Source organism: Portunus trituberculatus, chromosome 44 (assembly GCF_017591435.1).
Source record: "Portunus trituberculatus isolate SZX2019 chromosome 44, ASM1759143v1, whole genome shotgun sequence".
Lineage (NCBI taxonomy): Eukaryota > Metazoa > Arthropoda > Malacostraca > Decapoda > Portunidae > Portunus > Portunus trituberculatus.
Genome location: NC_059298.1, coordinates 17,525,482 through 17,546,166, shown reverse-complemented (window position 1 = coordinate 17,546,166; position 20,685 = coordinate 17,525,482). Strand labels below are relative to the sequence as shown.

General features: G+C 37.1%; 1 protein-coding gene across 2 annotated transcripts in view; it reads right to left on the bottom strand.

The window, feature by feature from the left end:
* Positions 1-2,591: 2,591 nt before the first annotated feature.
* LOC123518546 (polymerase delta-interacting protein 3-like) overlaps positions 2,592-20,685 on the bottom strand; it is a 28,856-nt gene continuing 10,762 nt past the window's right edge. The window contains exons 6-12 of one of the 2 annotated variants that reach the window (XM_045279376.1): positions 19,953-20,178; positions 19,346-19,485; positions 16,385-16,508; positions 14,109-14,251; positions 13,509-13,652; positions 3,323-3,349; positions 2,880-2,983 (exon numbers count right to left, since the gene is read on the bottom strand). In XM_045279376.1, the coding sequence (XP_045135311.1) occupies positions 3,325-3,349; positions 13,509-13,652; positions 14,109-14,251; positions 16,385-16,508; positions 19,346-19,485; positions 19,953-20,178 (802 nt within the window). In that variant the 3' untranslated portion in view covers positions 2,880-2,983; positions 3,323-3,324. Of the gene's footprint in view, positions 2,984-3,322; positions 3,350-13,508; positions 13,653-14,108; positions 14,252-16,384; positions 16,509-19,345; positions 19,486-19,952; positions 20,179-20,685 lie in introns of both variants that reach the window. The other variant, XM_045279375.1, reaches the window with a different exon arrangement.

The window sequence follows — 20,685 nt, the reverse complement described above, 5'->3', positions numbered from 1 at the left end:
ATATGTACGTGTGCCTGTGTGAGTGTGGAGCAGTGTCATAAGAGAGTATATATGGGTAGTACATATGAGTACATATGTGCAGACTTTAGCTAAAGGGTGAGCGAGGTGTTGGTTGCTCGTGTTTATGAAACTGTCACACCTTAATGGAAGGGACGCTGAGCTAGGCCTCCATGACGGAGGAGATGTGACCCCGGAGGTCACGGGGAGATAAGTGTGTGTGTGTGTGTGTGTGTATGTATGGGTGAGGGCACTGGCCAGCCCTGGGATAATTGTCATACGGTACCGTGTAAATAAATGCATGCATGCGTGAATTGCTTGTAGCCAGCATTATTAGGAATATATTGGTAATTAGCGGTTAAGGTAGATAGCTTTACCTAATAAGCTGAAATAGACTCGTAAGGACATTGCCTGGCAGGTGCGACGGCACAGGAGGCGTGGTTTGTGGGCCACTGTGTGGCACCGACGAGGAGTCGAGGTCGGAGGACAGACCGACAGAGGACAGGAGTGTAGCGAGAGATCTCGAAGGAACAAGTCGTACTCTGGGGAGCAGTCAGAGAGTGAACGAGAGACGGAGAGACAGTGAAGTGCCTGACGAACTAACAAAGTGTTATCCGTACTTTGTTGCCGTCCCCTGCCCCGTCCTGTGTGCTGCCGCAACCTGTTCCCGGTGACTCGTGTATAGTTGCTGTAATATAGAAAAATAAGGAAGAAGTGTTTCCTTCTCCCCACTCTGTGTGACTGAGCTGAGTGAGAGTGGGTGCTATAGCAGCAGACAGCCAGGCCTGAGAGAGCGATCTGGCCGCCTCTCCACCCCAGCCGCGCTGCGCCACCCAGGTAAAGTCCTTCTCCCCCGACACACACGCCCCGAATCCCGAGAAGATTGTGAGGCGTCCCCTCCCTGAAGAAGCTGAAGGAGGGTCGCAACAATATATATATATATATATATATATATATATATATATATATATATATATATATATATACTTATTTATTTTTTTTTACATTTTTCTGTTTCCTCAGTGATAATCTTCAAGCAGGTCTCTTGGCTAGATGAAGTCATTATCTCTTCAAAACAGCAATTAAATTTTTTGTATAAGATTTCAAAAACTTTTCCCAATCATAAACATCTTTAAAAGTTAATGTGGTTAGGGTTTTTAATTGTCTTTTAACACATGGATTGGTTATATATTAGTGTGTTCATCTTGTCTTTCATCAAGCAGCTTAATAAGGAACTTTTTACAATACTTTGCAACCTTTTCTTTCCATCCATGAACAATTTAGAATGAAGACATAATGGAAAGTTACTTTTTTCCTGTTAACTCACAAAACAGGTATATGCTGGATAACAAGTAAGTGGTGTAGTTGGTAAATTCTTTATGTAAGGTGCAGTTCCTATAAAAATGAGGCCTGAAGGATTATAAAAATTTGTAGGCATCTTAAAAAAGCCACCTTTTCAAAGGAATTCATGCTATAGAAGGCAGGAAACATAGAAGCAGGTACAGAATTTCAGAGATTGGTAAAGAGGATGAAAGAATGAGAATATTGGTAACTCTTAAGGAGTTATCTACCTGCTGATCTAAGATATAAATATGTATCTTTTTTTTTTTTTTTTTTTTTTTGGGGAATTGGTTATTTCAAAATTTAAGTAGCTGAATTGTTTGAATAAATTGTCCATATTGTTCAGTGTTTATTCATGTTTTACAGTTAAAATAATATATCTTTTTTCACCACTGTAGCTACTACATATGCCAAAGTTTCTGTAACTTTTATTTCCCCACACCATGAATTAACCAACCACAATAACTTTTGGGAAACCAAACACCACTCATTGGGGAGGAAATTGAATATATCAGCAATCAGTGCCCTGATATTGAATCCAACCCCCAGAGCTTAGAATTTTTCAAGCTACTGTTGTACAAATAAAGCTGTTTTATCAACCTAGTCTTGAAATACCAATGCAAGAAGGTACTCTGAGGAACACCATGAGTCTTACTGCCTTTAGAGGCAAGCATGCAAGCCTACTATCTGTTACAGACCTGAGATTCATGAAAGACCACACATCCATAATGAGGAGTTGTTACTGGCTTTCCACTAATGCTAAACACAGTTGTTAACATTTTTACATTCTGTACCTATTACCTGTTAGATGAAGGGGATCTAGAACAGTGGTCGGGGAACAGGGGTAAATTAAAATTTTTTTGGGGTAATGAACGTGCTACGGATGTGGATGTGCTAAGTGAGGGAAACTGATATGAAAGTTGGAGAAAAGAATGCATCGAGGATCCCACGATCTTTAAAACTATGGAAACAGAGAAATATCAGCATTGAAACTGCTTCATCAGTATTGAATCAGTATTGAAACTGTTTTTAACCCTCAGTGAGACCGCTTTTGGGGATAAAATGAGTTTACCCCCCCAAGTTTGGGGGTAAATTCATTTTACTACAAATTCTATTGGGGTAACACCCAAAAAGAAATTCAAATCCCTGTCCTCTAGTTATGATCCAAAACATGTTAACTATCACATCAGTATGAATTTACAAGCACTAAATGTAAATTAGATACAAATGGTATATATGAGAAAAACTTAATAATCACCAGATAATATGTATTAAATCATAAATCATAACAATTTATCCCATTACAAGTACAATAAAAATTCAGTACAATTACAAGGCTACAGTTACAAATGGATTGCAATATCTGCCATAATCAAAATTACAAAACATACAATAATTACTTATAATATTCAAGAAATGTCTCTTAAAACTGAAGGGCAGAATATTAATGGAGTGGGGTGTCTAAGCTTCACCTTTCTTAATGGTAGGCTTAGGCAACTTGACAAGAAAGACTTGGTCTGAAGCTGGTGGATTTGATCTGTTGAACAGTGCCTGATGGATAGTTGTTATATTTGGAGTAACTGCTCTCTGCCTTTTGGTAGCTGGGTTGGTCGCAGTAGGTCTTACCACGCTGCTGTTTCCACCGCTGTTTGAGTCAAGCCAAAAAACAGTCACTAGGTAGTATATGTAAAAAGTTACTCAATTCTGATATGTGGCACAACATAATAACCAATGCTATGTAAAACATAAATTAGGTATAAAATAGGTATAGCCGACTTTAAAAGCTATATTCAGTACACTGTTATTCATTAACTTCAAATTCAAAATCAGCTATTCAGAATAAATACAATAGGAATTATTATAAAAGAAACATGCAGTACCCACACCCATCCTACTTTCTGAAATAGTAACTAATCTTGTGCAGCTGGGAGGCTGACCAATTATTTGCAATTAATTCACAAATACAATACAAAGACACACTTACTCTCAGATATAGTACCCAGTGCGCCCTCTACCGTCCCATGAAAAAGAAAAATATTGTTAGAAGACCATGAAGCTAAGCTTCACTCTCCAGAACATACCTAAACTAGCATTATTACATCCAAACCATACATGATTATATGAATATCAATATTCATAAATCTGTTCCCAAGTAAAAAAAATCATGAATGAAACAGTTTTGTGTAGTTCTGATTTATTTACACAAAATCTAGTATGCCCAGCAAAATAACTATAGAAATTATGTTATGGTAAGATTAAACTTGGTCTTGAATCATGTTGTCCGCAATACTTGATAAATGAACTTTCATCTGAGTTGAGTATTCCCTAAATATATGACGGTCTTAGGTTACAGGAATGCCACAACCTAGTTAATGAACTCCATAAATACAGAGAATGACTAAGTCCAAAAAAATATGTAAATGAGAAAATGAACCCCTCAAGCAAAATTGAGGTTACTGGCAATAAGAAACTGTTTTGCTTGAGATCCATTACAAAGAGCTGCATCGGAAAATAAGGTTAGCCACACCCAACGATTCATAGGCATCTTCAACATAACCTTTTTTCCCAAATATGCCTATTATTTTTAAGACAATATATGCTATCAAATATGTTAATTTGTCATGGGAGACCAAACCATTGGAATGCTAAAAGATTGTCTGAACGTTGTTCTCACCCACTAAATCATAAAACTTTTTCTGAGCAACAATGAGGTGAACTCAGCTTTGGCATCCCCCCAATTATTTAATCCTTGCTACTGTTACATTTTATCTTTATATGCAATCTTTTCCACATTTGTGATGGTCAGTATCAATGAATATTAAATTCATTATTTTGTGTTTGAGAAAAAATGGGGACAAATCCATGTGACTTTAAATGGCTAGCTGGGAACAAGACAAACTGTCCCTTATTAAACCCTTCAATACAAGATTGTACACATGTATGAGATTGGCAATGGGATTTCATTAGAAAAATCAAATGCTTGTATTATTGCTTGAGTTGCTGTCTGAGGCCTTGTATGGGTGCACAGAGACACTGGGGAAGTCCCTCCAGCTATTCTAGTAGCCAATTAGTATGTTGCTTTAGGCCTATGTCACAGCCTCTTAGCCAGTGTCTTGGAAGGACAAGAGTCTTCCTCAGTTTGATTTATGCACTCATTCTGAACAGATTTATGCTGCCTCTGTGGATTTCATAGAAGACATATTAGCTTGTAGTGTGTGCATGTTAATTTTTCTTTTTAACACCATGGGTGACACCAAGCCTTCTGGCTCCAACTTTGAGTTCCTTCCTGGCGATGATGCAAGTGATGATAGTGATGATATTGGTGAAAGTGACTGTGAATATGAGAGTGAAGATCTACATTGACCCTGCCAACCTGTCTGCCATGTCTTTCACATGTATATTTGACAGTGATGTAGTACGTATTTTATGTAAATAGATGACAGAGAGCACAAGTGTATATTTCCACTACAGGAAAAAAAAAAGTGAATGGTGTGATTTGCTAACCCCCCACCCCCTGCAATACAAGTCCTCCCTCAGACCACCCTCCAACCACAACACATCCACCCACTCAACTTGCCTTTTTACCCGCTCTTATATACACTTTGATAATATTTTTTGCTCAACACATACTAGACACATCAATGAAGGTTATGTTAGGATAAATTATGTTAGGTATTATTTTTTTTCCATATGTAAACCTTACCTAACTTTATGCAGCCTAAGCTAACCCAACCCAAGCTATCAAAACAGCCTTGTGGTAAAGGGGTTAAGGGACAGCGTGGTGCCAATTGGTTGGGTAGGAGGATGTGTACTCTAGAGATGTATCGATGCATCGGTATCGGTATCGGCTTATTTTATGCCGATACTTCCTATACCTAAAAGGAATTTACTACTTAGTGATATATTCGATATAAGATACTGATGATACCAAATTAATATAATACGGTGTATTAAGCTTCCGTGGTGATTACCGTATGTCATAGAATACTTTTTCTGTGGTAATAAGCCACAACCTCTAAATTGGATATGTATGAAACGCATATAGGCTGAACTCCGGCACCCTGTCACACGGTCGGTCATGTCATGAGTCACCATGCATTCTCACTGTCTCTCACTCAGACGCTGCTCCTCCATCCACACAAAGTTCACACAGGTGAAAAGCTTATGTTTTTGAACTATAATCTAAGAATGTCAAACTTCAGATATTGAGAATCCAACAAAATGATTTGGTATATATATATATATATATATATATATATATATATATATATATATATATATATATATATATATATATATATACACACACACACACACACACACATATATATATATATATATATATATATATATATATATATATATATATATATATATATATATATATATATATTTATTTATTTAGGCATTTTGCATTATTGTAAATAACAGCATATTCTTATTTGATTCATAATTAACAGTGCTAGTGCTAGCCTTTTCCAAGATATCATACTGGAATAGGTGGAAGCTCGAATTATATATGTATATTAATTTCAATGTAAGTTTAATTTTTGAGTTACTTGTGTTAACCTAAGGATGAAAAAATTCCATAACTAAGAAAGTAACAATTCTGTTTTGTAATCATGTGCATTGTGTATAATTTGTTGCATATTAATTATTTAAGATCATAGCAATACACTAGAAATTTAGAATAAACTAATCTTTTTTCTATTTAACTGAAAAGATTAGGTGAAAGCTGATTTTTCTGAATTGGTCTACTAATGTCAAAGGATGTCAGATTTAATTAAAGAGAAACATACACAACAAAATGTGTTACTTTTGCTAATATTTTGTGTCTGTTTTACAATTTTAATAATTTAAAAAATATTTTGATCGCCAAAATATTGTCAATAAAATTAATAATGAAAATGCACAAGACCAAATAGTCACTAAAGGAGTAAGAAATAATAACTTAAAATAACTGACAAGAATCAGAAGACCGAGAAGATATTCATTCCAATTACTGAGTAATTTACCTTTGCAAATGGCTTCAAAAAGCTTCTAGAATTGCTATTTCACAAACGTTCTCAGAAGGACTTACAGCATCCCCCAAAACAAAGCCTCCCCTCCCATCTGATAATGCTAGCCGTCCACCAACTCATACTGGTGTCCAGTACAGTAATCACTATACGTAGTAGTATCGGTATCAGTGGTATCGGTATCGGTATTGGAATCGGCCAAAAATTTGGTATCGGTACATTTCTAGTGTACTCAGTCCTGCTGGTTGATTGGTGCTCTTTGCCTCCTGAAGCCTGACAACCTCATCCCTATGGCTCAGGAAATTTGTTTGCTCTTCAGTGCAGAAAAAGTATACCAGCCTTGTAGCTGCTTTTCATCATAAAACCAGAACCAGAAATAATGGGTTCAAGCTTGAGAAATTTAGGTTTAGGAAAGAAATGGGAAGGAACTGGTTCTCTAACAGTGATCGATGAATGGAAAGGACTCAGTAATCATGTTAATAGTGCTGACTCAATAGGGAGTTTTAAAACAAGAATAGATGAATTTATGGATAAGGATGATAGGAGTATTTAGGTAGTTTTTTGTTCATATTGGAGTGCTACGTGTAGACCTGATGGCCTCTTGAAGCTTCCTTAAATTTTTTATGTTCCTATTTTCTTATGTTCTATCTTTGAGAGGAGAGTTAAACCTGTCTTGTGCAACCCAAGACTCAAAACAATGAAAACGCAAACTCACCCTTTGGTTCTAGATACCTCATTTGTTTCCAGATATGTCTTGAAACTTCTCTTTGAAATAGTTCAGTCATCAAAAGTTAGATAAGCATAATTAGATAGGAGATTTGGTAGTTTAACTCTGAAGGGATGAATGAAGAAATTGGAAAGAATATAGATGAGATTAACCCCTTCAACATGATGATGCGTATTTTTACGTCATCGGGGCCCTCATGAAAGATTCGATGATACACATGTTGCATCATGGCTGCTTTCTGCTAAGATGGTGTGTTTCCTTTCCCGGATACTGTATGAGATCTTTCAGAATGTAGGTTGTATATGATACGATGGCATGCTTGACTTTTATCATTATTGCAAAGGTGCATGATTCACTTATATTTGAAAAAGTATTGATGTGTCATGCTGGAAATAATTCTATTTAATTTGTTCATTTTTCTATTGTACCAATTGATTAGTTTACCATAAAAAAATAATGTTTTTTTCTCATTTGTCATCTCCAGAAAATAGCCTTAGGAAGACAAACTATAATTTTTTCTCTAAACTTTGTGTGGTTTATTTTCTTAAAGTACAGGCAACCTCCGCTTAACGAATGGGTTACGTTCCTAAAAAAACGTTTGTTGCGTGAATTTTCGTTAAACGAACCAATTATAACAAGTTTGAGCCCTGACTTGAACTTCCATTGAGAGTAAACAAAGTGAGAGTGCATCATAGTACAGTAAAATCTTTAATTAAAGAAAAAAATATGAAATTAAACATTTAAGTAGTTAAATTTAAGACTGTCATTATAATGTACACTAATGTATGTATGTACATAACTTTATAATGTTGATGATCTTAAATTTATGAAGGAAGGGAGAGTGGAGCGGGAAAAACGCTAGCCAGCAACATGTGGAAAGTAAACAATGGGCGCACCATTGTACCGCATACAAAACTTATGTACATTTCCACAAAGCTTTCCATTTTATCCATTGCAGACTCATGAGTTTGGGTGGTTCTTTTAGCTTGCAAGGAAGATACGGTCTCACCTGCCTTCTTAATAGAGTATGCTGATTTGAAAATAGTAGAGACAGTAGATGGAGTCAAGCCATGGTGGCAAGCAATGCTATTAGTTTTCTCGCCTCTCGTGTCTGTGAATAATATCCAGTTTCACTTCAAGAGTAAGAGACTTCCTGGTCTTCTTAGCAATGCTAGGCGACATTGCAGGGCTGATTGCAGGGCATTTTGGTGGCATGTTGAGCAAGGGAAGATGAGCTGCTGCTGGACGCTGCTATTGTTTTGATAAAGGTGCACGTTTTGTCCACGAGAGGCACTGGTGTATTCAAAAGCCTGTCAGCTTGCATGATTGGTAGGGCTTTCAAACTTGGAAAAAATTACCGAGATAAACTTTCGTTAAAGCGAGTTTGGTGTTCATTATACGAGCAGATGGTAGTAATGGGAAACGTTTTTTGTAGCGAAGTTTTGTTGTGTGAACGTTAGTTAAGCGGAGGTTGCCTGTACATACCTATTATGAAAAACTACTTATTATCATCATTATTTTTTGAGAGAGAGAGAGAGAGAGAGAGAGAGAGAGAGAGAGAGAGAGAGATAAAGTGCTGCCTCTGAGTAAGGTATCTTCCCACACCAACCCAGCCCAGATACAGTGCAAGGAGCCATTTTTCATTGCCTGGAGCAAAGAAGTTAAGAAAAGTCTTGTGCAGCAAAGCCACACACACACACACACACACACACACACACACACACACACACACACACACACACACATGTGGTGCAGGAGGAGGGTAAAGATTTAGTACAAGAAATAGAGGACTTCCATAGAATTGGAAAGTTCACAGGAGAAGGTATGAGGCCAATAAGAATCAAATTTAAGTCACAGAAGGATGTGGATGAATTGGTGGAGAAGTCGTGGAGGTTAGCCCAGCAAGAAACAACAAAGAAGATTTGGTTGAGAAGAGATCTCAGTGAAAAGGAAAGAAATGTTAAATGAGTTGCGAAGGGAGGCTTTGAAAAAAAATGGAGAGGACAGAAGAGAAGAAAGAGTTTTTCTGGAGAATCTTGGATATGAGACTGAGAAAGTGGTTCATAACCCAGAAAAGTACAGTAAGAAAGGACTAAAGAAACTTAAGTGTGAGCGGAATGTAATGTATTCTTACGTAAATGGAGTGATATCGGGGATTTTAGAACTCAACGATTACTTGAGGGATAAGAACCCAGATATTGTGGGTCTTACTGAAACAAAACTGGGAGAGGAGAAGACCTGATGATGGTTGGAGAAGGAAATATAATGTTTGGAAAAGAAATAGAGTAGGTAAGATGGGAGGAGGAGTGATGTTGCTGGTTAAAAAGATATAAAGGTGGATCAAGTGAAAGAAGGTATGGGAAAGGCAGAAGTGCTAAAGATCAGAGCAGAAACTAATGAAGGAAAAAAGAGGCACTACATAGTGGTGTATGTACCACCTAAGACAAATGCATGGTCAGTACAGGAATATGAAGAAATGATAAGAGATACAGGAACATGTCTGGAAGAAATGTTGGGTGGCTGTGAACGAACTATAATGATGGGAGATTTTAATTGTAAAGAGGTGTGTTGGGAGGACTGGTCAATGGAAGGATCAGAGACAACATGGGGAAATACACTATTGACACTGGCAATGGAAAATGTGTTAACTCAGTGGGTCAAAGAAGATACTAGGTTTGGAGGAGAGGGAGCATCGTCAAGACTGGACTTGGTCTTTAGTACAGAGCCAATGGTCATTGAGGAGATGAGGGTGGAGTGCCCTTTAGCAAAGAGTGATCATGCAGTTTTGGAGTTCAAGGTGATAGATGAAGAGAAATCTAGAAGAAATGAAGAATATAAAGTGGGAAGATGGAATTATGCCAAGACAGATTTTGGAAACCTAAAGAAATTTTTCAAGAGACAAATTGGATGAATTTCAAGAGTGCTAAGGGAGCAAATGAAAAGTGGAAGGAATTTATAAAAATATACAAAGAAGGTGAGAAAAATTTGTACCAATAAGACAACATAGAGAAGTTGGAAAGCAGGACTGGTTTAACGATAGATGTGAAAAGGCTAGAACAAGAAAAGAGGATGCATGGAAGAGGTGGAGAAGGAAAAGATGGATTAAGCAGTGGGAAAGTTACAAAAGAGCAAGAAATGAATATGTGTTGATTAGAAGAGAGAGAAAGAAAAGAAAAAATATAAGATAAAGGATATAATTGATAAATGTAAAGACCAACCAAGGCTTTTTACAGACATGTGAACAACAACATCAAAAATAGAGAAAGTATTGAAAGTTTAGAAGTAAATGGAGTCTGCAGTGAGGATCCCAGGGAAATGGCAGAGGCTATGAATGGATGCTTTCGGAAGGTATTCACAAAGGAGACTGCTTTTGACAAACCACTGGTAATGGAACAGAAAGGGATTATGAAGGAGTTTCAAGTAACTGTGGAGGAGATCAAGAATATGATGGGGAGTCTAGAAGTGAGAAAAGCTGTGGGACCTGATGGGGTATCAGGATGGATTTTAAGAGAATGCAGGGAACAACTGGCAGAAAAAGTTTGTGAAGTAATTGATGCCTCATTAAGGGAAGGTGTAGTGCCCCAAGACTGGAAAAGAGCTAACATTGTCCCAATTTATAAATCAGGTAACAAGAGAGACCCATTGAACTATAGACCAGTGTCACTTACAAGTGTGGTAGCTAAGATGTGTGAGAGGGTGGTGAAGAATAGATGGACAGACTTCTTGGAGAAAAATGACATACTTTGTGAGTGTCAATTTGGTTTTAGAAGAGGCGTTCATGCACGACAAACCTGATATGTTACTATTCGAGGGTGATAGATGTAATACAGGAAAGAGATGGTTGGGCTGATGGAATATATCTGGATTTAAAAAGGCCTTTGATAAGGTACCACACGGAGACTGATCTGGAAACTTGAAATGGTAGGAGTGCATGGCAGTTTACTAAAATGGATGGAAGACTTTTGGTAGGAAGAGAAATGAGAACAATAATTAAGGACAGACCATCAGAATGGGGCTTGGTGGAGAGTGGAGTTCCACAGGGATCAGTGTTGGCACCAGTAATGTTTGCGGTCTACATAAATGACATGGTGGATGGGGTGTCCAGTTATGTGAGCCTATTTGCAGACGATGCAAAATTGTTAAGAAAAGTGAGATGTGACAAAGATTGCGAACTACTCCAGGAAGACTTGGACAGAATATGGAAATGGAGCTGTACATGGCAAATGGAGTTCAACACGACAAAATGCAAGAAATTAGAGTTTGGCAAGAGTGAAAGAAGAATCAGGGGTATGTACAAGATAGGAAATGAAGACATAAAACCAGTCATGAAGAAAAAGACCTTGGGGTGACAATTACCAATGACCTATCGCCAGAGAGACATATAAACAAAATAATTGGAGAAGTATTGAACTTATTGAGGAACATAAGAGTGGCGTTCAGATATTTAGATGAAGAAATGATGAAGAAAATAATTACTGCAATGATAAGACCGAGGCTTGAATATGCAACAATACAGTGGGCTCGAACTTGAAGAAACACATAAGAAAACTAGAGAAAGTACAGAGGGCTGCAACAAAAATGGTGCCTGACTTGAGAGATTTGACTTATGAAGACAGACTGAACAGAATGCAACTTCCGACCCTGGAAAACAGAAGAGAGGGAGACCTGATAGCAATATACAGAGTGATGAATGGCATGGAAAAAATGGACAGGGAAGATCTGTGTATGTGGAATGAAAGAGTGTCGAGAGGGCATGGAAAAAAACTAAAGATGGCCACTTATAGGAGAGATGTGAAAAAATATAGCTTCCCTCATAGAAGTGTGGAAGCATGGAATAGTTTGGACGTGGAAGTGGTCAACGCAAGGAATGTTCATGATTTTAGAAGTGTGGAAGCATGGAATAGTTTGGACGTGGAAGTGGTCAACGCAAGGAATGTTCATGATTTTAAGAAAAAGTTAGACATTAATAGATATGGAGACGGGACAGTATGAGCGTAGCTCCTTTCCCGTAAGTTACAATTAGGTAAATACACACGCACACACACACAGTAGCTCAGTGGTTAGAGCGCTGGCTTCACAAGCCAGAGGATTGGGGTTTGATTCCCCGGCCGGGTGGAGATATTTGGGTGTGACTCCTTTCACGTGTAGCCCCTGTTCACCTAGCAGTGAGTAGGTACGGGATGTAAATCGAGGAGTTGTGACCTTGTCCCGGTGTGTGATGTGTGCCTGGTCTCAGGCCTATCCGAAGATCGGAAATGAGCTCTGAGCTCGTTCCGTAGGGTAACGTCTGGCTGTCTCGTCAGAGACTGCAGCAGATCAAACAGTGAAACACACACACACACACACACACAAAAAAAAAAAAAAAAAAAAAAAAAAAAATAATAATAATAATAATAATAATAATAAATAAAAAAAAAAAAAGTGCTGTAAGCAAGTTCAAAACAACAATAATTGTGGAAATGATACAGAAAAAAAAAGCAGAGACATAATGCAGCAGTAGTGTATGAAACAGATCTGATATGAAAAACTTAGGGTGATCATTCGTTTCACTAGAAGTTACCTAAGGGAGGTACATTATGTAAAACACCTTATGTAAATATAACACAAAAGGAAAAAAAATAGGCAGCTAGGCTGTGTCTTCATAACAAAAGAGTGCACATATTCTGATTCTGATGCATTCTTAACTTGTAAAACAATGCAGGAATGATACTTCTATATTATCATTACCATTAAAGTTGAAAAAACGTTATTTTAGCTTACGGACTCAAAATTGTCAAAAATCTAAGAAAGTACAGCTATTTGGCTCATTGGAATTTGCAAGAGTTATCTAGCTATTAACAAAGTCATGTGTTGGCTCTTGTCCCCCCTCTTGCTCCACTTCGCTCTGCTCACAAGGCCAATGGATGGCTGAATACAATTAGTACCTGACTAGTAATTTCTTATCTACTAATTTGAATATTTTTTAAGTAATGAATTCCAAAGATTATTCAGTTAACTAATTAATTGATTAGAAACAAATCCATAAAACAGGAATGACATAGTCCAATACTAAGATGAAAAAAATACTTGTAATATAACAGTCTAGATACCCAAAGGACAAAACCATGATGAATATAATAAATCTAATGAACCAGAGATTATTTTGATTGAAAATTACATATAAACCATACATATATAGACCCAGGGTATATATTTTCTTTTACATAATGGGGTGGCAGCCTCCCAGCAGGGCACTGCACACACCCCCAATCACTAAGAAGCACATAAGTATATCCTAATGCCACTCAACTGAGAGAGAGAGAGAGAGAGAGAGAGAGAGAGAGAGAGAGAGAGAGAGAGAGAGAGAGAGAGAGAGAGAGAGAGAGAGAGAGAGAGAGTGTGTACCTTGCATAACACAAGCAACACAAGGGAAACAGCACACTCACCTTGCAGCTTTCAGAACTGACTTTGTTTCTGTCCTTGAAGGCTGTGGAGGAGCAGCAGCAGCAAGCACTGGAACCTTCTTATTGACCACTGACACACACATGGGTTGTCCATCCAACTGACGGTTATTAAACACTTCCACTGATCTGTAAAGGGAGTGAATGAATAAACAAAATTCAAAGAGGACACCAATAATAAAGGCAGCAATGAGCACCATCTTTGTATTGTTGAAGATTGGCTTTAGTTGTGAAATAATTTTCACAACTATAGTCAACCCTAAACAATAAACTATCAGCCTACCCACTATATACTGTATAACTTTTATTTCTTAAACTTTGCATTTAGTCATTATTTTAACCTTTAAGCTTTTGTATTCATATCCGTTTTATGTTCTGTTTTAGACTACTGAAGATGACATAAGATGTCAAAATGTTCGATTGTATTAAAGATGGTGTTCATTGCTGCCTTTATTACTGGTTTCCCCTTCAAACTAAGATTTCCAAGAAATTAGCCTGTATTAGATATTCAACAAAACTTCATAATCATGTTAATTTGAGCAAGAAAAGAAGATATGTGCACTTAAAGAAACAAAGAAATATTACTTGTAAGCATCCTCTTCGTTCATGAAAACTGCTTCTGCCACACCTTCCCTCACCATACGAGCAGAGAGAATATTGCCAATTGTGCCAAATAGCTCCTCCATGTCTTCAACACTAACACAGTGGTGCAGATTGGTCACTAGTACCTAAAAGTATTTAAAGAGAAGTTATAATATTAAGCTTTTTCTTAATACATTAATAAAAGAAATCTTGAATAAGAAAATACATCAATACTAAATCCAATCCTTTTTTTTTTATACCATGTGGACTTTTCACGGGAATTTATGGGCTAAAGGGATACTGTTTGGGATACCTCCTATCTCAAACCCCACCCGCTAGGAAACCATTGCCCGGAGTGAGGAAGCCCAACCTACACTCAGATCGTGGACAGGATTTGAACACGTGTGCTTGGAGACCCCTCAGACCCCAAAGTCCACATGGTTCCACTGTACCATTGAGACCTAAAGCTACATTTGTTTTGGTATTAGAGCAGCTGGTCTTTTTGCAATTCAGATAGAAATGAAATACTGTTACATAATGCTATCAGAGAAGTTAATATACTACAGGCAACCTCCGCTTAACGAACAGGTTATGTTCCTAAAAAAAACGTTCGTTAAGCGAATTTTTGTTAAGCGAACCAATTATAACAAGTCTGACACCTGACTTGAACTTCCATTGAGAGTAAACAAAGTGAGAGTGCATCATAGTACAGTAAAAGGTTTAATGAAAGTAAAAATTATGAAGTTAAACATTTAAGCAGTTTAATTTAAGACTAAGTTATAATAATGTACACAAATGTATGTATGTAAGTAACTTTATAATGTTGATCTTAAATTTATGAAGGGAGGGAGAGTGGAGCGGCAAATATGCTAGCTGGCAACCAGTGGAATGTAAACAAAAGGCGCACCATTGTACCGCATACAAAACTACTACATTTCCACAAGGCTTTCCATTTCATCCATTGCAGAGTCACGGATTCAGATGGTTCTTTTAGCTTGCAAGAAAGATACAGTGTCATCAGCCTTCTTAATAGAGTCTGTTGACTTGAAAGTAGTAGAGACAGTGGATAGAGTCAAGTCATGGTGGCAAGTAAAGCTATTAGTTTTCTCGCCTTTCTCGTGTCTGTGAATAATATCCAGCTTCACTTCAAGAGTAAGAGACTTCCTTTTCTTCTTAGCAACGCTAGGCGACATCGCAGGGCTGGTTGCAGTGCGTTTTGGTGGCATGTTGAGCGTGAGATGATGAGCTGGTGCTGGACCCTGATTTTGTTTTGAACTAAGAGCGGGGAAGGGTAGGGGAGTGAGTGGTGCACATGATGTCCACGAGAGGTGCTGGTGTATTCAAAAGCCTGTTGGCTTGTGTGATATGGCGGGGCTTTCAAACTTGGAAAAAATTACCTGGATAAAATTTTGTTAAAGCGAGTTTGGTGTTCGTTATACGAGCAGATGGTAGTAAAAGGAAACGTTCATTGTAGCGAAATTACGTTGTGTGAGCGTTCGTTAAACAGGGGTTGCCTGCACTTATTTCACTAAATAAATGCATCCAAACAAACAAAATTCTCTATTCAGAAAAATACATACTTGATTATTAGTAGTACAAAAAAAATAAAGCTGTTCTTTTTATGTTCTGAAATACCATTTGTACAATCAACTACAAAAGCATGATTTAGAAGGCCAATTATTAAGAAGTTGAGCATTGTTTCACAATATCCATAAACCAATATCCATAAACCTGCTTTGGGGGATTGTCCTACTGTAACAGCCACTGTCGGAGAACTGACGTGTTCGTGCAATCATGCACAACCTCAAAGCAAATCCAGCAAATAAACTAATGCAGGGATGGTGGTCTCTCAAGAGGTGAAAAGCCTTCACATGATGCCTTTCTCTTCCCAAATAAAACAATTAACTTCCTCTTGGACTGACTGAAAAGCAGCCTGGCACACTTTGATTTCATATCGTCAAATGCCATCAAAGTGCAAATACAGAATAGACCTCAGGCTGACTTCTACCATGGTTTCTACCCATAAGCTGATATCTTCATTATATGATCTTCCAAGTACAAGTTCTAACCAATGTAGTCTTCAACATCCTACAAACAAAGATGCCAGCCATCCCAAACTAACTAAACCCACCTTTCTGTTTAGTACTAATTCCATCTGTAGAGAGATTGTTCTATCCTTTGTCAAATTTCAGCTTTACTTGTCCAAACAACAATGGTTGTGATCATGAGCTTTGTCATTACAGTTACACTGTACAATATATAAGGTCATCATCTCTTACCTTTGTTCCCTGCACCTGACTGGGCCGTTGAGGTTGGTCAAGGCGAGCCATGAGACCTGAAGATATGGATGCCACTTTCTTGGGGTGGCGCATTGGCTCTATATGCTTCTCATCATAAATTGGTCTGGAAATATTGATTTAATGTATCTAATGGAATGCCAAGACACAGTTTCCATTTGCACAATCTTAACTCTCACACACTGGAAAATTTCACAAGTTTTCTTTAATGGAGGACTTCACAGCTCCTAGGCCTTGTCTCTTGTGTCTCACTTTGCAATCAAAAGAAAATTAACAGTGCTAACTTAGTATATGTCCTTAGTCTGTTCCAGACTTTTGGACTTAAACTAAATAAGATACATGTAGCAAACAAATTTTCCCGCCCTCTCCCCAAACAAAAATAAAATTAAAGGGATAATGATGAATCCAATCCCATGGGAGAGAGAGAGAGAGAGAGAGAGAGAGAGAGAGAGAGAGAGAGAGAGAGAGAGAGAGAGAGCCCTATATAGATGAGGTTGTATAAAATATTTGAAACACAGCTTGATACTAAAATACACACCATATTTGATGGTATATGCATAGGTATATAAGACTCATCTGTATGGCTTATACAAGAGAAAAAATATTTAAAGTACTGTGGTACCTTGAGATATGAGTTTAATTCATTCCTTGATGGAGTTTGTACCTCAAAAAAAAAAAAAAAAAAAAAAAAAAAAAAAAAAAGCCATTAATCCATTCCAGCCTCCCCCCCAAAAAAAACCCTATTTTTTTTTTACATGTTTTCAGAAAAATGTATTTATAAATAAGAGTTATGGCACAGAAACATAATAAAACATAACAAAAGATAAATAAATAGATAAGAGAGAGAGAGAGAGAGAGAGAGAGAGAGAGAGAGAGAGAGAGAGAGAGAGAGAGAGAGAGAGAGAGAGGGTGGGGGAACAGAGGCCACAACACTATAGTCATAGAGAAGGTTTGTTTACATTGTTCCCCCTCCTCCATGATAAATGGAGGGGTGGAGGAGGTAGGCGAGCAGATATAGAAGAAATTTGTTTTCCTTTTTCAATTATGTAAACATGAATACTTTATCAATGCATGAACATATATAAAATAACAGCAAAAGTTTATTCAAGTGTTCTTACCTTGAAGACACACATTTTCGGCTAATGGTGGTAAATGGTGGAGGAGGAGGAGGAGGAGGAGGGAGGGAGGGAGGGAGGGATGCAGGCACCATTCACAAGTAAACATTAAACATAAATTAAAATTGCACTTCCTTTAGACAATAAAAAAGATCAGTAAATAGTGTAAAAATGATGAAAGAACAATCACAGTGCATGAGATCCACAGGAAACACATAGATATTAGCTCAGCTAAGGCTGGACCAAGCTGCTGACTATAGCAGTAACATCCCCAAGTATGACTTGTATCTAAAGATTTTGCTTGTATCTCAAAATTAAAAAATGACCAAATCATAGCTCATGTCTAAAAACTTATATCTCAGGCAGCTCGTATCTCAAGGTACTACTGTATTTAAGGTTGCGTCATGTATTTTTTTCCAAGAATTTAGGAAAATTTTTTTCTCTCTAAAATATGAATATGGTGTTGGCAACACTCTAAAAGTTTTGTGGTGATATCTTTTTTCTAAACTGGTTTTCTATAAGCAAAATAGATAAAAATATTGCAACCATTGTCAACCCGGTTACACAGATGATGCTTCTTTATATAAACAGTCACTGAACTAGAATCTGAGTTTTTTTATAGTGGAACTGAATCATAACTTTCTATAAAAATAGTAACTTTTAGCAGCCTGGCTTTGAGCGCCAGAATGTTTGTCATCTGCTCTGTAGACCTCACTAGGGAGAGGGTGGGTGCATTGCTCATTAGCAATATACACTTTATACCTACCTACGGTCTCTGGACTTTCCTAAAATGATTTATTGGATAGCCAAGTCCTTCTCTATTCAATAATAAAGCATTTGGTACAAGTACAAAAATGCTAACAAGCAAATCTACTCTCTGGTAAGCTGTAATCTTATGAGAATCTTCATTACATACATCCTTGGATTCACACCAACAGTATCACTATCTCTCACCTCCAGAAGCATGACAGTAAATACAAGGTAGTGGTGAAGAGGAAAAAGAAAGTATTCAGACCAACATTACTATGCTGGCGCATGTTTAAATGGTGGCCGTGGGACATTTAAACTTTAAAGTCCTCTACGGATTTTTTTTTTTTTTTTTTCATTCAGAAGGCATGAACTTTGTTAGTTTTTAACCAAATTGAGTGATCTTTGTTTTGATGTGAAGAAGAAATTTCTCTTTTTTTTTTCTTCAATAATAAAATAAATATATCTAGTTTCAAATAATTTCTACTATTTCTCCTCTCTAAATCACCAGATTAACAGAGAACTTGTCAGTGAAAAATATTTACGATGAGATGGAAAGAGATTAGGGAAAAATGTTATTCTAGATATTGTTCTATAATAGTCATTCCTTAAAAAATTGCAGAGAATAAAGCACTCAAAGAAAATGACTTGATAGAGTAGGGAACAAAAGTAGTGCATAAAATATGCATAAATATTTGTTGTTCTAAAAGTGACTTGCATAATTTACTCAGGCAGAACATGAATGATACTTCATTATATAAGGGATTTTATCCATAAGCTAACCAAAACAGTAGATCGCATTTTTACGTTACACACAAGAGTTAAATTCACAACGCAACTTGAACCTGTACAGTGTCATGCTTTGTCAATGATTGGGATCATGTCAGGTTGCATTTTTTGTACATTAATTTTTTTATCTTGTGAAATTAGAAAAAAAATCATATTTCTTCACATTCATACAGAATGTATACCAAGTTTGATTTGTTTCAAAGAGGATGAGGCCCCATTGGGCTGGTATACTATATATTGAATTTGTCATAGATTGCTGGAGAAATAGCAAGTGATAAATTTTATATTTTACCTCTTTTTGGCAGGAACTCTGACTGCCAATCTTTCAGGTTCTGGCTCTGGAAGCCTTGCAGGGACTGGTCTGGTCACTGGGAGCCGAGGAGGATGTCTAGCAGGCAGATCCCATTCATCACTGTATGTAGGGCTGGGTTCCTAAAAACATTATGATTAATTTTTTGAAGTTCTAATTTTTCAGTGTAGTAACTTATGAAAGCCTTCAGTTTGTCTATCATTACATAATGAAACATCTAATAAGAAAGGAAGCTAAGACAAGGCACTGCAACAATACACATACACAATACAATCACACCCAATCAGCATTTCATTACATTTTACTGTTTTCTTCTTGAACTAAAAAATATTCTTCAGACACAGGATAAGCACTGTGTATGAGCAGGCCAACCTTTATATACAATGTCATGCCAACACACAACCCTAATAATGAATGGATTCTGAAGTAATGAAACAAGTTAAAATATGAGTAAATACACATTTTTCAACATCTTATAATAAAAGTGAATCATCTCAGAATTTTGGTAATGACAATATGATTGCTACTGACAGAATGGAAGACCATGATTCTCTTTTGAAATGTGCAAATATTCATACACACTACTAACCCTATAATTGTTGGAGGTGGTTATTTCAAGTCTTGTGGGACGAACCTCCTCCAAATCAGGGGATTTCCTAGGACGATGCATCAACTGTACTGGAGATCTTGCTCGCATCATTCCTGCAGATCGCATTCCACTCATCTCTCGGCTTGAAGAAAATGAAGTCAGACCACCAGCTCTTGATAATGGAGCACGGGCAGTAAGCTTCACTGGCTGAGATCTTGTTTGTACTCTGTAACATTCAGTGAAGCATACTAGTACACAATCTTAAGTGAAACTTTTGACATCTATAGATGTTCTTTGAATATTTGTTGTCCTATTTAGAAATATCCCTGAATCCCATCCATTTCCTTATATATATTAAAAACCAATATACATGTTTACAGCCACTTTTTAGTAATAAAACGTCAAAAAAATTCATAAGTAACACTGGATGGCCTCGAGACAATACACTAGGCACTTGTTTCTCTTCAGTTTCTTTGAACCATATTCAATCTTCAGAAACAAAACGTTCTCCATTTTTTCACAACTGCCTCTTTCCTAACATTCTTAATTTTCCATGAAGATTCAGCACTTACAGCAGCATGGATATTTTTCCCATTTCTCTTGATGTTACATACTATCCTTTCATTCTCAAAATAGAGCTGACCCACAACATAAGATGATTGTTCCCACTTAATGTCTGCCTAGAGTTGCCATATCAGATATTTTCAATACTTTGCTCTCCTATACAACATTC